General features: G+C 42.2%; 1 protein-coding gene across 4 annotated transcripts; it reads right to left on the bottom strand.

Moving 5' to 3' along the window:
- On the bottom strand, positions 1–15,461 carry NDE1 (nudE neurodevelopment protein 1). Of its 4 annotated transcripts, none has more exons than XM_032197875.1 (10): positions 15,368–15,461; positions 15,050–15,088; positions 11,025–11,155; positions 9,859–10,012; positions 6,137–6,285; positions 5,682–5,818; positions 4,437–4,616; positions 3,395–3,486; positions 2,435–2,571; positions 1–1,322 (listed from the first exon to the last, which is right to left on the bottom strand). In XM_032197875.1, the coding sequence occupies exons 3-10, from the start codon at positions 11,108–11,110 to the stop codon at positions 1,229–1,231; spliced, it is 1,029 nt and encodes a 342-aa protein (XP_032053766.1). In that variant the 5' UTR covers positions 11,111–11,155; positions 15,050–15,088; positions 15,368–15,461; the 3' UTR covers positions 1–1,228. The 4 variants fall into 4 exon arrangements, with proteins under 4 accessions (XP_032053766.1, XP_032053765.1, XP_032053764.1 ...); XM_032197874.1 differs by lacking the exon at positions 15,368–15,461 and adding an exon at positions 15,261–15,355; XM_032197873.1 differs by lacking the exon at positions 15,050–15,088.
- Positions 15,462–16,156: the final 695 nt, after the last annotated feature.

A 16,156-nucleotide genomic window follows, 5' to 3' on the forward strand; every position in this document is an offset into this window, starting at 1 on the left:
TAACATTCGAAATAAGCTTTATTCTGCTTCCAAGTTAAGCCAACTTTGTAGATGGCTTCAATAATTTGAATGATCTGTAGTTATTTCCTAATCCAGAGAAACAGATGTATCAGTTGTTGCTTTCACATCATTGAAAGAAAAAACACAATTTATGCATTTTGTCATGTAAGCTCCCTCCAATAATACAGAAATATTTAGCCATAATTATTTTGCAAGTACAAGCTTCTGTAATGTATATTAATACTGTGAATATATATTAATACTGTGAATGAACCTGTTACATTTTAAAAAGATGCAGTGTTATTCTGTAGGGGAAAAACTCCAATTTCAAGAATAATTCAGTATTCTGACATACTTGGACATTTCAAGTTAAAAACATTGCTAAATTAGTAACAGCTGAAGGCATATTCTCAAAAACAAAAAAACTCATAAAAACCCAAGGCACATTAATAAAGACAGGTTTGCAAAGTAGTAAACCCCAGCTAGTAAGATGTTAGAACCAGGAACTTAATCAGGTCTCTTGCTTCCTACAACAGCTAGGCTTTATGAGCCCCATATGGTAAAACAATATCTATAGGCTAGAAGTCCCCTACCTTGCAGATAGTTCTGTGATCTCCCGAGTATTCTAAGCATTAGGCATTCCTCACCTTTAACCAACACCTGTTCTTAGTGGCAAAGAACTGCTTATAAAACCTTACCATTCTAGAGACAGGGTTTCGTGTAGCATGATTCTGACCAAACATCTCACAAAGAACTGAGCAGCTTCCCCATAGAAATACACCTCTCATTACCTAAAACCACTCCCCTAACTCAGGTGACTGCAGCACACAACACCCATGATAAAAACTTGACACAATCAGAATTCAGTATCAAAAGCCGAAGCCTGAGGAGCTGCATAGGAAATACTGCCTGTTGGAGGCAAAAGGACAATAGCTTTGACTGACTGTGCCAAAGAAACAATTCTCAAGGAGTTGTTTTTGGTTTTTTATTCCCACAGCTGATATAAGAAGCAATTTGAAGTCATGTGCTGCTAGGCAGCATTGCTTCATCACACTGCCCACCAAACTCAGAGAAGCCAGATGGGTAAGGCCATGAGAGGCCCTTGTCAATTGCAGCTTCTTACTCAGTCCTCACCTACCCTTATGCTGCTAACTGATTGCTCATTGATATCTCTTTAAAACTAAAGTTTTATACATTTTTTTCCCTTTTCCAAAACCACACGGTCTTTTCATAGCAGCATCTTGACAACACTTTGTGAAGGATGGCTTATTGGTCCTGGAATATTTGAAGGTCGCGTCCCAAAATCCAGACGTTTCACTAACCTACAAATACAAAACACAAGTTAGTACATTTCTTGCTCAGTTTTACTGATTTTATCAGAACAACTGGTTGCTACAAGAGTACACCACTCAGCCTGAGAAGCCAGCAGATTAAAAACCACTTTGCACACTAAGTGAGCCCTTTACTTAACCAGGCTGAATTTCCACCGTAAAACAGGGTTCTATTTCCCTCTGAATAGTGAAAAGTTATCTTTTACAGGTGCTGGAATTTCAGTTCTAGCATTACAGCAGTAGAGGTATAGTCAGCATGTATGTAATAATGCAAATGTATGGCCCTTGAGGCTTTCTTGTAGGAGCTTTAGTGAGGTTTCTCTAGCAATAGCAGGTACAATACAGAATATTCCTTTCATCTGCAAACTTTGGGCATTGGGTAGCAGAACCACCCACTACTCCCAGAGCAAGGGTCCAGTTGAATAGTTCCATCTAGAACCGTATTATAAACACTTAGTTTACAGATAATCTAAAGAATACGCAGTACAAGACTGGCAGGGCTTAAGCAGGCACTGAACTTGTTATGTCCTTGCTGATTTTTCTTCATGCATTTAAAACAAAAAGACAACCAGTTCAAGTGCTTGGAAAAATTTGCAAGTTGCCTCAGATAACTACTTTTGTCAGCTGCTCCCTGGAAACACATTTTAGCAAGCATAAAGCATTCTGATTGAGGTGATTCATTATTTGCTTTTCCCCCCCCCAGTTCTTCCATAAATGAGAATCTCAACTTTGACAAGGGAAGTCCCCACATGCCACAACATTCCTGAGGAATCACCACACAAGAACATGAAACATAAACAAAACTGAGACAATAAGCAGGAGCTCCCTCTGTTGTACTTTCCTATACTTAAAACTGGATTTATAATAGGTGTATTAAGTTTGCTTGGAATTTGTTTTTCAAAACTTGATCACAGTTTTCAGATTTTAACAGCTGTTGATTACAAATTTTAAACTGATCCAAAACATTCAAATCAATCTTAAATAAATAAATTTCCTACCTTTTGGAAGCAAAACTGATTCCACAAAACCAAAGATTCAGTAAGAAATACAACAGTACCTGTCAGAGTTCTCACTACGACACAACAGTGGAGAACAGCACTAACCCTGTATCACACAGAGGCTGGTGAGGACTCAGGCGCGTTTCAAGGACATCTCTGTTCATGTACATGGACACTGTGGTTCTGTTTGGAGACTGGTCATACACAAAGTTTCGGCAAGAGGCAAGTTTGGACTCCAAAGCCTGATGCAAACACAGGTAATGTGTCAGATATCTTTCAGCAGATCGACTGTGTTGGTTTTGTTTTTAAAAGTTTGCTTTAAAAATGAGTTGGGGTAAAAAAAAAAAAATTTTTTTTTACTAGACAAAGCCATGAGTTCTGAATTCTTGAGGAGGTAAAGCCAGTCATCTCAAATATCCCAGGAAAACTGTATCTTTTTGTAGGGGAGGTCAAGGATTATAAAGGATTATAAAGTAACTCGTGCTGGGTTATTTTTCAGCTATATCATTTCTGCAGGTCAGACCATCAAAAGGCATATGAATGCTTGTGCCAACACAGCACTAGGGCACAAGGGAAAAGACAAATGGAAGTCATGGGATAACTTTCCCAGCATCAGTACTACCTGACATGTCAAACTACAACTCAACATGGCATTAGGCCCTGCTCAAAACACTACTGGAGCCCTAATGAAAACTTTACCGGAAGCCCTCTGGACAGCAGGCACCAGCCTGCTTTCTTCTCTGCCCTTCATGGGAGTAGATGATCTCTTAATTTACTCACGTCAGATTGTTCTTTCTGTACATACTCTTTCAGAAGTTTGGAGAGGAAGAAAGGTCAGGACTCCACATGGGCGCAAGATCTCAGAAAAGCAGGGATGGGCCCTATTTTTGTATGGGGTTACTCAGAAATATACAGAGTCCAGACAACTTCAAGGCCTTTCTCAGCTGTCAGGTTAGCTAAGCTAGTCTTTCCAGTCTCTTCTGAGCAGTGCAGATACTTGCTGCTGGCTGCAGTTTCCAACAACTCTGTTCTTCCAAGAATATTTGCTAACAACTAATCACTCACCCCTACTTTCCTCAGCAAGTCTCCCACAATGTTAAGTGCAGATATTCTGGCAGCAGGTGTAAGAGGGGTTGCACTGTAACTGTCCTCAAAACCTGCAGGGCAGGATAAAGAACAATACATTACCTGATACTAAAAAAAAAAAGTTCTGGCATAGTCATACATAGTAAATGAAACATCAGTATCTTCCTTTCACCTTTTCATATCTGACTTCCAGATACTTCATGTGCATTAGAAATACAAAGCACTGCCTCCCTGAGACAGCTCCAGTTACACAGGCCTAAGCTGAAGTCTCCACATATGTCATGGCTTAGATTTCTAGAGACCTGTTCTACATCTTTATTGCTGCTGTAGGACCGGAGGATGCGTTCTCAGAGAGAACCATAATCTCATTTCACTGAAAACTTCTGAATCCTCTTTTACACAAATGCTATTTCTCTTGCACAAAAGACAGTTTCAGGTTAAGAGTACCAACAGCTACAATCAAACTTGATTAACACTCAGAGCTGTAATATCAGGACACCAGCACATGACCCTGCAACTCCTTGCATTTACGCACACAAACACAATTACATCAATTTATCACTTTTTAAGTAAGCAGAATGAAAGCTAATGTTGGAGGATTAGGATATTAATATAATCAGCACTCATAAAAGATAAGTAACTGATTCTATTGGCACAAAAGCAGAGATGATCATCTAGTACAGCCATCTAGGATGACTTTCCAGTGTCCTACTGTTCCAGAGGAGGAAGAAAACCCGTCCCAAAGAAAACCTACGCTCATGGAGAAGCCAGTTCAAGAAACAGGAGCGTGGCATTAAAGATCATGATGAAGTTTTTAAAATCCTTTCCCTAAATTAGCCCTGAATACAAATAAACCCCCAGAACTGGGGTCAGTGAATGCTGAAATCACAGTAACTAGATTTAGGTGGATTTCACTGAGACACTCAACTGTAATTCTGTTTTCTCACTTCCTCCTGCAGCCAGAAGCTATAGTGAAAACAAGGGTATCACATGACATGTCTGTACCAGTTCCATCACGCACCTCTCCTAAATGTCGCAGGGGTGGCCATGTTGATGCCAGGTGCCCGGTGCACGGAGGGAGTTGAAGGCACAGATAAGGATGCTTGAACTGCAGTGTCTGTTCGTTCTGTTTCCAGTGCAGTTCGCATTGGTGTTTTGGGTTTCTCCTGTTTCTGCTGCACTGCAAGCTCTTGTCGTAGATCTATGACACAAGCAACACAAACAAAATCTTGGGAATTAGTATTCACCAAGATAAAAAGCAGATAAGAGCTGTACTTCACACCTTCACCAGGGGAACAAAATCCTTTATCCTTGTAATGATTACTACAGGCACATACTCAAACTCTGGATGAACGCTAAGGCTTATCTAGTATTACAGCTCAAGTTGTTTTTGTTGTGTTAGTTCAAGTTGCTATTTGGCTTTAAGTTCTATACCATTTCACAATGAAATTCCCTTAGGCAGGGAATTAACATGCATCCAAACGTTACAGACCAGTACATGAAGGCACATCAAGACTGAGGCTCTGCAACTTGGAATATCCTGGCTATATCCCAGCTCCCTACTGGGATGAGATCCAGGTATTCCTACCTAGTGCACTGTCTTCCCTCCCACTTGGGTTTCCACATCAAGAAATCCCGAGCCGAGGTAGAGTGGAAACCACACCATTATCTAACCCAGGGACAGAGCACTCCTGTCTGACAGCCTGGCTGTAGCTTATAGAAACCACCCAAGGGCACAGAATCTGAGCAGAGCTGGAAGTGTTTTTTCTAGCTCCACAGCTACATGGTCTCTCTTATCTTCCTACCCAGTCACACTGACAAACCAAGAAGCTAGTTCCTGAGACTATTCAAAGGTAACTGGAAGCCAGCCACAGCCCTCCTGTTTTCCAGTCCCATTAGTGTTTCATTAACTCCACTTTTCACAGGCCAGGGAATAACAGACACTACTGGTTACTAAAAGCTGACCTTCACAGGTTACAGGAAGTTGAACAGCACACCTCATCACAGACCCATCACCACAGATTAGGAGAAGGTTGAGAAAGTTAAAACAGACTTGTGCTCCTACAAGCTACTCAGGAACAAGATCAACAGTTCAACAAGGGGGGTAGACAGTCTTGAAGCTTCATCACTTCATATTGCAGATTTAGAAGATACCATTTTCTTTATTTTCTTTAGTAGAAGCCAAACTCTAAGGCACATGAAGAGACTGAACAGGTAGAAGTCAGGAGGGGAGAAACGCAGAGGTACAAGTGAACTGTTGTCTAACCTCTAGCTTCATCTTTCAGGCGTTGCACAGACTCCAGAAGGTTTTCTTTCTCATCCAGCTCGCTCTCCAGAAAAGCGTTTCTTTCGATAGCCTGGTTTAAACGCTGTTCAAAGTCTTCCAGAGACATTATAGTTGCTCTGAAAGAGAGTACACATGTCAGACCCTTCAAGCACATATAGTAACTCCCTCTCCCAGGAGGAAAGAAAGAATCTTTTGGGTTAGGATTATTTTTGTTTGTTTTAATTTTAGCTTGTAAGATATGAAATAGCATAGCTATGGGATTGGACAGTGAAAAAAATAATCCTATTTCCCATCTGCAACAAACATCTTCATCACAACTATCACCGAATGGTTAGTTCAGAATGGCAATGCTAACAAGCTCAACATAAATTACTCAGGGCCACCATAATCACAGGACAGAACTGAGGTGGAAGAAAACACAGAAGACTGCTCACCTTTTTGCTCTTTCCAAGTCATCATTCGCTTGCTCAAGTTCTCGAATGTATTTCTGAAGTTGATCTTTAATAGCTTTTGTTTGTGCCAGGTCATCTTCCAGTGCAGAGATTTGCCTGTACCCTTCTGAATGCTGTATTTCAATCTTTTCCTGTACAAGGACAAATCAAACAGTGCATCAGAGACTTAGCATTGTCTTAAAGCCTTTAAAGACAGACATAAATCCTGTGAAATTTTCTGAGAAACATCAGCTTACATACAGTAAAATGCCAACAAAGCCAATTGCTTACATACTTCTGGGCTGCCAGCAGACAAGAGCTCTTCCTGTAACTCCTTATCAAGTTACTGTGCTGGAGAGCAAGCAGCTCCACCGCCCAGAGCTGTTCCCTGCTCTACCAGACAGTTCTCACACGTGCTCCTGACCTGCCCCCATTCACAAAGATGAAAGAAAGAAACACATACTCCTACACACAGACAGCTTTTACCCTTTTTCTGAGAAAAAGGGCTTCAACAGCAGCTGGTTTGTTCACATGTGCAGTGCCCCGCTCAACGACAAGACAAAGCAGTGTTCCTGGGTTCTGCCCAATGCAGGTGGGTGGCTCAACAGGCAACGGCACAGAGCTCCTGAGCTCCCCTACCACAAGGCAGCAGCTGGAAAGGCAAGTCTTAGCCTCACTGTTTTAAGGTGCAGGTGACAACCACAAAGCAGAGGCCCAAGAGACAGCATCCACTTTAACAACAGCACCCAGTAATGCCACAGAGAGACAGTGCACTTGCTTGCCAGGCAAATGCACTGGCTAGAGTGAGATTGTCTGCAGAAAGACTATAAGCCTGCCACCCCCTCTACGATCTGCTTTGGTAGAATGGGAAGAATATGTATGACATCCTGGAGCCAAGTGGATCTGTGTGCAACTCTGAACAAGACAGCAATTTCTGAGCCCCCAAGAGCTTTAGCAATGCACAAAGGAAGATGCAAAAGGAGCTGAAAGAAGCCACTTATTTTTAAGCCTAAGCTAGAGTCAAGCAGTACTTATGACCCTAAATGGCAATGAAAAAAGTGTTAGTACATTTATATACTAACATAAATGGAACCAGCAGGATTCTCCACCACCTCTGTGGTTTTATTAGCCCAAAACACGTTCAGAGCTCTTGTTTATAAACATTACAGGTACAGTTATGCAACACACTTCAGACATGACCCTAAAACAAACTCTGTCCTTTACAGCAGGTACACAAGGATACATTTAAAAAGAGGCACCAGTGGGGAGGAAGGCTCAGCTTTGCCAGCATACATCTCTCTCCTGCTATCGCCTCCATATGCAGTAAACATCATGTGACAGCAAAAGCTTCACAGCCACCATCTACTGCAACACTTCACACTCCACCACCTTGCCATCAGATCACTTTGACATGCCAGAGAGTTTTTTTCTGTGAAGCTACAATATTACTGTATAAGTAGCATTCCTGAAGTGCTTCTGTCTAAAATTTAACACACTTGAAGTCACTGAAAACAAATTCACATGAGGCAATTTGAAAACCATGGCAAGTAGCCTAACGCAGCTGACAATGTAAATAGAGCTGTTTTAGCGCATGTAATGCACAGACAAGGAGGAAGGGAAGAGATACCCATGCTGAATTAATAAATTCCTGTTTGATTACAGTGTAATGACACATTGCCATAATTCCTGATCTCTGAAGCATACATGCATGCTGACTTTAAGAGCCTTCAAGCTCTAAGAGGCAGAGTACTTTCAGTTAGCTTTTCAAGCCTCTCCAAACAAGTCCTCCAAAGCATTATTTCAATTTATGTTTAGGTAACATGAACGCTGGCTTCTGAGGGGATAGCAAGCATGCTCATTACACTGGCAAACTCAAAGCGACAGGCTGTGTGGGCCTCACAAAGTTCACTCCTGTTAGGCAGGATGCAGATAGCAAGCCTTGATGGGCTTGGTTAACACTACTATTCAATAGCTTCCCAAGTTTAATGCTTTGCTCTTCAATTGATGCAGATAAAAGACCAGGATTGCAAGGTTTGAGGCTTTGTTTCCAGCCAATTGTAATAAAATATCAGCTGATCTGACCATCAATGGAGCCTCTGTTCCTTCAGTGCAAGCTGTTACTGCAGTCTTCAAGGCTGCATGAATAGCCAATTGTTAAAAGGGTTTGTTTGAAACAGAATGTTTATCTACTATCTAACAGAGTAAGTTATCTACTATGAAGATTAGTTTTCCAAGATACATATACTCTCCACTTTGAAGTTCTATGTCAGTTTCTGCTATTTTCATTCTCAACTGCTTCAGCTTGTTTTTTGTTCCCTTCTCTCAGTTCTTGCAGCAAAAGAAAAGTCCATGATCTTCTTAGTCAAATGCACTGCCTTTTTTTTTTTTTTGAACTGCTATGGCTTCTCCCCAGACTCATCAGCTCCCATGAGTTTATGTAGCTACACGGAACAGAGTAGACCAACACTCCATACTACAAGCAGCATCTAATACTGCTAAGGTACTAATAAACAACAAAGATCACTGTAAAAGAGCAAATGCAATGAACCACAGCATGGAATTTCTGCTGCCCAAAAGAGTGATTTTTTCCTCCCTAAGTTGAGGCTGGGAGACAAGACATTTATCTGGAGCTAAAGAATATTTACTTAAGACAGTAATTTACACAACAGCTGAGACACAAAGCTCTATACACCCAGATTACTTACTTACACAAATATCTTCACTCCCATTAGCTCATTATTGCATACAATTGAGAAGTATAATTAAATAAATCTTTGCTTCCACATATACTGACCTAGACCTAAAAAGAGTGGAATGTTTCCTAGGTGACTATACCATCTTTAAGTAAAATGCTAACAAGATTAAGCTTTAGAAATGCACACCAATTTCAACAACAATTTTTCTTCAAGTTTAGTTTAGTAGTATTTCCTAAACCTGTCAGTGAGGACAGGGAACTAGCAGCATCTTTGAAGAGATGTGTCTGCCTCCTTTCGGTCTCCTACTTCAGGTAACTGTATCTCTTACCTTTCTCTGTCAGGAGGTTCTATCTCAGTAAGTTTGTATCCCTTATGTTTGATATTTATGGAAATTAATGTTTGCCAGCTATTTCACCCACACACCCCCCAGACTAACCAAGTGTAAGGAGGATAAGCTGTGTTCCTGTCCTCCCCTGATTATAGGAAGAATCAGCAACAAAAATCAAGAGTGCAACTTTCATTCCTCTCAGTTCTGCGTTACTTATTAGCTGCTACTTCCAAGTTTATCTGGAACACTGGATAATAACTACACACAACTACATCAAAAGGCTTTAAAACAACTAAGTTTTATGTAACAGAACACCAAAGATGAAATGTTTGTGTTTTCATTCTTCTGCAGTATCATGTTTGCACAACGCAGACAGCATTACTCTTCACTCCATTGTAAACACTTCTCCTGTCTCAAATCTATCCCTGAAACATAAACACAACCTGCAAACAGGGACTCAGGAACATCATGGAGGTATCCAGTAAGGTATCCAGTACTCTCAAAGCAGACAACAGATTGATGTTTCTTCATTTTCCAAGATTATTTTTTTTTTTTTTTTTTTTTTTTTTTAGTATTTCCCATTCAATCACTTTATAACGCCAAACACCTCTGCCCACAAGGCAAGTGGAATCAGCATACACCTGTCTTGTTCATCTTCATGCCTCAGACGCATGTCTACTGGAAGCATCAACCACTCTTACCTTAACTGACTCCAGCTCCATTCGCAGGCGATTGTTTTCTGACAGAAGGTCTCTGTTTCTGGACTCTGTTTGCTGCAGCTGAGTCTCCAGTTCAGCTTCATACTCTCGACTCCCTTCCTGGAATTCACGCAGCTCCTCCTGTGTGTTCTCAGCACTAAAAGGCAATTCCAGCAGCAGAACTCATAATGAAACAGAACAAACTCTTGTACACTTGAGGATGAAAAGATACTGCCATCTAACACAGAAAGCTCTATGTCCCTCTCCAACACGCACTCACCAGGAAAACCCAGCTATTTGCAAACACGCCTCCCCAAACTTGGAAAGCCACCCCATAGCAAACCAGTAAATGGACAAACAGGAAAAGAAATCCTATCTGTCTTTACACTAGCAGCAAACAGGACACATGTAGTCTCTTTAAGATGTCCAATGTCCACTCCATCTTCATATTTAACCTATTATTCAGTCCCAATTTCCAAATAAGAAATTGAACAGTGCCATTTTTGATCATCAATAAAAGGGGAGAAAACATAAGAGACAGAAAAGAAAGCCTGTTCTTACATTCAAGAAAATTCTATTGAAATAATTCTACAAAAAGCCAAATCAGCAGTACTGAAAGGTCTAGACGTCTGGTCTGAGAAAGGATCCACCAATACCAGCATCAAAAAGGCTGAATTATTCCACCCTTTACTGTGTTTACAGCAACACAGTGAGCTAAAGGAATGAGCAAAGCATGCCCGTTCTCAGACATGGATCTTCTCCCATCCACATGCTGCCAAACTAGTTTTGATCCACATATAAAAGTTAAACAGCAGAATCTTTCTGCAGTGGCCTGGATCATCCCAACAAGGTCTTGCAGTGACTTAAATTCACCTGTGCTTCCCACAGGCTGCAGTCAGAAACCGTGCAGCACACACATTCCCATTCAAACCAGAGCAGGGGACACAAGCAGTGGTCCCTCAGCAGCACAAATTCACTGCTCAAATAAGCACAAAACACTCTGGGCTGGTGTAGCTCATGCAGAAGCACGTGTCACTGCTTTGCTCCTGCTGCCACTTGAGACAACTGAGCTACCCTGAGTTCACCTTCCTGTGTGGAGCTATTTCTATCTTTGCATGCAGTGCTTTTGCATCATATCAAACAACTGAGGAACAAAGCCATTGCCTTACCACTCCTTGTATTTCATAGCCAGCTCTTTCCAGTATCTGGTTTCCTCTTCTGCTGAGCTGAAGTGATGGCCTTCTGAGTCTTCCATGGTGAATGAGCCCTCAAAGTTAAGACTCCTGTTTCATTTTGTGCCCTGGAAAATTAAAGGATCAAGCATAAGAGCTAATGCAGTGAGCTAACTTGGTACGCTGCTCCTCACAGGAACTCAGCGCGTGCCTGAAGATGAGCCTTGACAGTGGTCTGTTGGATGTAACAACAAAAAAAAAAAGCGAAAATCTCTACTGAATAATGAAGTTCTTCTCCCCAGTTCTCCCAAGGTTGCTGCATGCCACAATCCCAGCAGCAAGCATCTTCCCCCACCCTCTGACTACACAGAACAGAACCTCAAACTTGAGCTACAGCTGTGCAGATGCATACACAACACAGAAGAAAGACATCTTAGACACCTTCAACTCCAAAGACAGTGCAATTAAGTTGGAGTTAACAGCCCTAAAGACACCCCGAAATTAAAGAGACTTCAAAGAGACACAGAGAAAGTACTCAAGGTTGAGGTTTCCTGTGTTAACACTTCCAGGAGTGCCTAAGCTTCTTATGGACATAACCACTGGATACAAAAAAACTTCTCCCTAAATCGAGATAGACAAAACTACCCCATTTTAAACCTGAAATATCAGAACCCAGATACAGCTGAGGGTCACAATGTATCTGCATGCCTCAGAGAGCCATGGGAGAAGGGAACTCCAGAAAATCCCAGGGAAGAGGCAGTAAGAGGCTCTAGTGGGAAAGCACATGGTTGGACTAAGCGTGCAGACAAATTGCAGCAAACCCAGCCAGCAATCCAGACTGTCCAGCAGTCCCTATGCCACAGTACCAAACAGGAATGGCACATGAGAAAGCCACATGGAAATCAAGAACCTTAAGTTGGTGACTCCAGCTTGAAGACTTAAGCAGATGCTACAATTAAATAAATGCCCTCTAAGCTGCATGATGCACTCTAATAGGCAGGTTGCTAGCAAATATCACTTTATAGGAGTTAGTCTTGACACTGGAGAAACGTCAGTCCCAAAGCCCCAGATAACCGGCCACGCGCTGCCCTGGGCAAGGCAAGGATTCCACACAGCCATTACCAAGTTAATAAAACCCCTCAATAGAGCAAGGGCAGTAAATAAAGGTGGAGTCAAACAGCCCACGGCAACAGTGTTGTCAAAACTTCTTAAATTCTTGGGGCTGAGGAAACACAGCCCTTCTATCAAGCCTCAGCTCTACATGTATTAAGAACGCTTTTTTGAGGTAATTCTGATAGCATCAAGGGGGAATGGGGGAAAATAGCCAAATACTTCAGAGATCATTTAGATATCAATCCTGTTGTCTGCTCTTATTTATGACACTCAGGAAATGCTGGAGCAGACCTTCTGAGCAGCATGTCATAGCTGAAGAAAATGTACATCCAATCCACATCTACAGAACTGAAAAAAGTTATCATCATAAATCATCACACTCTGCTGTGCAAAACCACCTGGTTTAACCAGGATTAACAACCAAACTTCAGTTCTTACCTCTACTATAGAGGACAGTGGCAAATACTCAAAGTTTAGGGATCTAAAATCCAATTCCTACAAATCCAAGCAGTGCTGGAAAGCACAAGTCATTTTCACAGATCAGATGATTTTCAGAAGGTTATTGAGCAAAAACCAAGCAGCTGTCACAGCTAAGTGGCCTGTGCCCAAACACAGTAACACACAGTATCAGCACCACACTCATGGAATTTACATTGTTATTTAGAATGGGAGTTAGAAGGTGCAGGAAAGTTACTAACTCGAGTTTTACAACTCAGTTTCTTGACACAAAACATTGATTAGACAAAGCTAAAATCTCTTCTAAGAAAGAAAACTTTCCAACACAAATTCTCAAGGCTGCTGCTATCTGTGCTGTAGATGTTTTTAGAAGTACGCCATGGAGGTGGGGATGATTAAGGAGTGATTTTCTAAATAGTAGCCTTGCCTTTTAAAAAGAAAAGTGAGACCAAGCACAATTAACATTCTTTACCTAGGATAGTTCACTACACATTTGTATCATTTTTAAGTGAACTGAAAGTGCCTTTGAAGTTAATGAGCATGTCTTATGTTCAAGGCACTGCAGACGCTCACCAACCCTTGCAGAACACTTGCAAAGAAGAAAATTGTGTTTTTCACAGACGAGGGACAGGACAGAAACTCAGACAAAGAAGTAATACAGATGCAAGAAGAAACCCAGAAGAACCAGCAACCATTACTGCGGCCGAACCACCATCTAGAAGAGAACACCAGAGATCCTTCTGAGTGGTTAATTCTCACCACTCATACAACAGGAAACTTCTGTATTTCTTTAAAAACAGAAATACCACCTAGGATATGCCTGACTTTGTTACACAAATCAAGACATACTTCAGAAGTCTCCAAAGAGGATTTCTTCTGACCAGTGCATGCATACTAATGAATACCATACCTGCGTTCAGACTGTCAACAGAAAGAAATCCAACATGAAGAACTGCAAGATTTGTACCTGAAAGCTCTCAAATAATCCCTTGGAACCAAAAGCTTTGTAACCAACAGACAGCTTCTGTTGGCCTGAAAGGTTTGGATATGCTTATACCTGGCCCTCACTTACCTTTTTACATTTCACCTTAGAAGAACTAAAAGAATGTGCTACTTCACATTTTGTAAGATTGCATGGGTCACAGACAAAAGGACTTCCACTGAGTCATAAATTTTATAAAAGGTCCACAGAACCTTGATAACTTTCAGAGAAACAAAGATGCTGCCCACAACAGCTGCTAACCCTGTCTGTACAATCAAGGGATTAGGGACCCTCAGGATGTCAGCCATTAAGAACACACTGCTTCACAGTTACCATCACTAAAGAGCACTTAGTGATTAAAGTTGACTGCTGAACTGTGAATGCCTGGAAGACTGGGGGACCTGTATTTATTCCAGAGACAACCTAGCATAGCAGAGATCCTTTCACTACCATCCCATGCCACAGGCATATGTTTTTTTGTCTTCAACATCCAAGGAAGACATATTAGGCTCCCTGTACACCTGCACTGTATTTTACCTCACGGGGATTTTCAAACCTATCAAAGATACAAAATACAAATTGAAACTAGAAAGTCAAAGTTTCAGACAGAGTTAAAGACCATTAAAAAAATAAATCATAAAACCAAAACACAAATTTTTCCGAAGTGACAGTAGAAAGAGCAAGGTTTGATTTCCCTCCACACACAACTACTTTCTCTACTTGATTTTTAACAACTTGGAGCCAGCATGCAAAATACCTTGAAAATAATTAATAAAACCAGTTAGAAACTTTTCATTATTTAGGCTCACTGTAATATGGGAAGGGCGCGTGTCTGTGCAAAAGAGATTTTAGCAATATTTTGTTAAACACAGGCAAACGTGAAAAAAACAAGTGGAAGTCACAGGCTACAGAATGCACACACTGGCTGTCTCTTACTCGTTTTCACACACAAAGCCAGAAAAAAACATCTGGCCAGACTTCCTGCTTACAAGCACCACAAGAGCTGGTCACAGACATTACAAAATCTCTACAGCATGCAGGAAGTGAAGCATTCATGGGTGGGGAAGGGACTTCTGCAAGGAGATAAACACCTCTGCATAATTGTTGCAGGAAATTATTTCATACAAGTGACAGCAAAATTGCAAGTTTCCTCAGTGAAAAGAAAAGGGAAAAAAAAAAAAAAAAAAGAAAGAAAGGAAAGTCATACAAGTAACATTACTGAAGGAACTTCAGCTTGGGAATCAGAGTCCCAGTTCATCAAGTTCACAAAGACCCCAACTTAGAAGCTGGTTTAGTCCTAGAATAAAGGATGCAGAACAACCTCTGCATACCAAATGCATTTGCTACAAAGGAGCACTTGAATAGCACTGACCCATCTTTAAAGCTGTGGCTGGAGCCTGAGCACGTCCTACCTGAACAAAAAATAGAAAAGAGAAGATAGGAAAGAGACTAGGTAAAGGTGAAAGACTACCATGGCAGGGACGAAGCTCTTCTTTGCCACTTCTGCCAACTGTAAGAACAAACAAAAAAGCTCGTTGCTCCCAAGAAGCAGCTTTCCCATCGCACGAAAAACCAAATCTTAAAACACCCCCGGCAAGGCTCTCCCCACAGCGCGCCGCCCTCCCTCTGCTGAAGCAGCACAAAAGCAAACCGAGGGCAGAGGCCCCCAGAGCCCAGCTCACCGCAGGCACGGGCTCGGCGGGGGGCGCTCCCCCTCAGCCCTGCTGCGGGATTTCTGAGAGCAGTTGTAGGGCTCCCCGTTCCCCCGGACACCCCGAGCGGTACGAACCCAGCCGTGGAGCCCTGGGCGTGAGAGGCGGCCGAGAGCAGGCAGCGCCCCGCCTCAGGAGCCCCTCACCGCCGCCTCACAGAGCTCCCCCAGGGCCGCCACTCGCTCCTCAGCGCGGCCCCCCCTCGCTCCCGGGCTCCCATTGGCTGAAGATCACGTGCCCCGCAGGGCTCCGCCAATCGGCGGCGCCAGAGCGCGGCCCGCGGAGCGTTCGGGAACTTTTCGTTACTTTCAAACAGGGACGGGGCGGGGCCGTGGCCCTTCAGGGGCGGCCCCTCAGCCCCAGCCCCTCAGCCGGGGGTGACGGGGTGGTAGCAGCGCGTAGCTGTTTTCCCTTGAAATGCTCTAAAAAAGGGAAAGTTGTACTTTTAAAAATTATTTATTGTTGTTGTTGTTGTTGTTGTTATTATTATTATTATTATTATTATTATTATTATTATTATTATTATTATTATTATTATTATTATTATTATTATTTCAAAGACTCCCCTGAACGAGCCAGAAGCGAGGTGGTTATATAAACATCTAACACAAGCTCAACGTTTTTACATCGAACCCCTTTGTACGGCTGACTAACAAAGCCAACTGTCGTTGCAGCCAGCACGACTTTTATGACTGATGAGCAGTCACCACGATGAGGACAAAGTGTGCTACCGAACAGTAGCTGCCTGCACTCACCTGTCACCTTGCTGTGGCGTCACCATCCCAGAAAGCACCCTCACAAACCTCGCACCCACAGTGGGAACTGGGCACCCACAAACAATGAGGCCGCGTTAAACCTCAGGCCAC

Source organism: Aythya fuligula, chromosome 15 (assembly GCF_009819795.1).
Source record: "Aythya fuligula isolate bAytFul2 chromosome 15, bAytFul2.pri, whole genome shotgun sequence".
Taxonomy (NCBI): Eukaryota; Metazoa; Chordata; class Aves; order Anseriformes; family Anatidae; genus Aythya; species Aythya fuligula.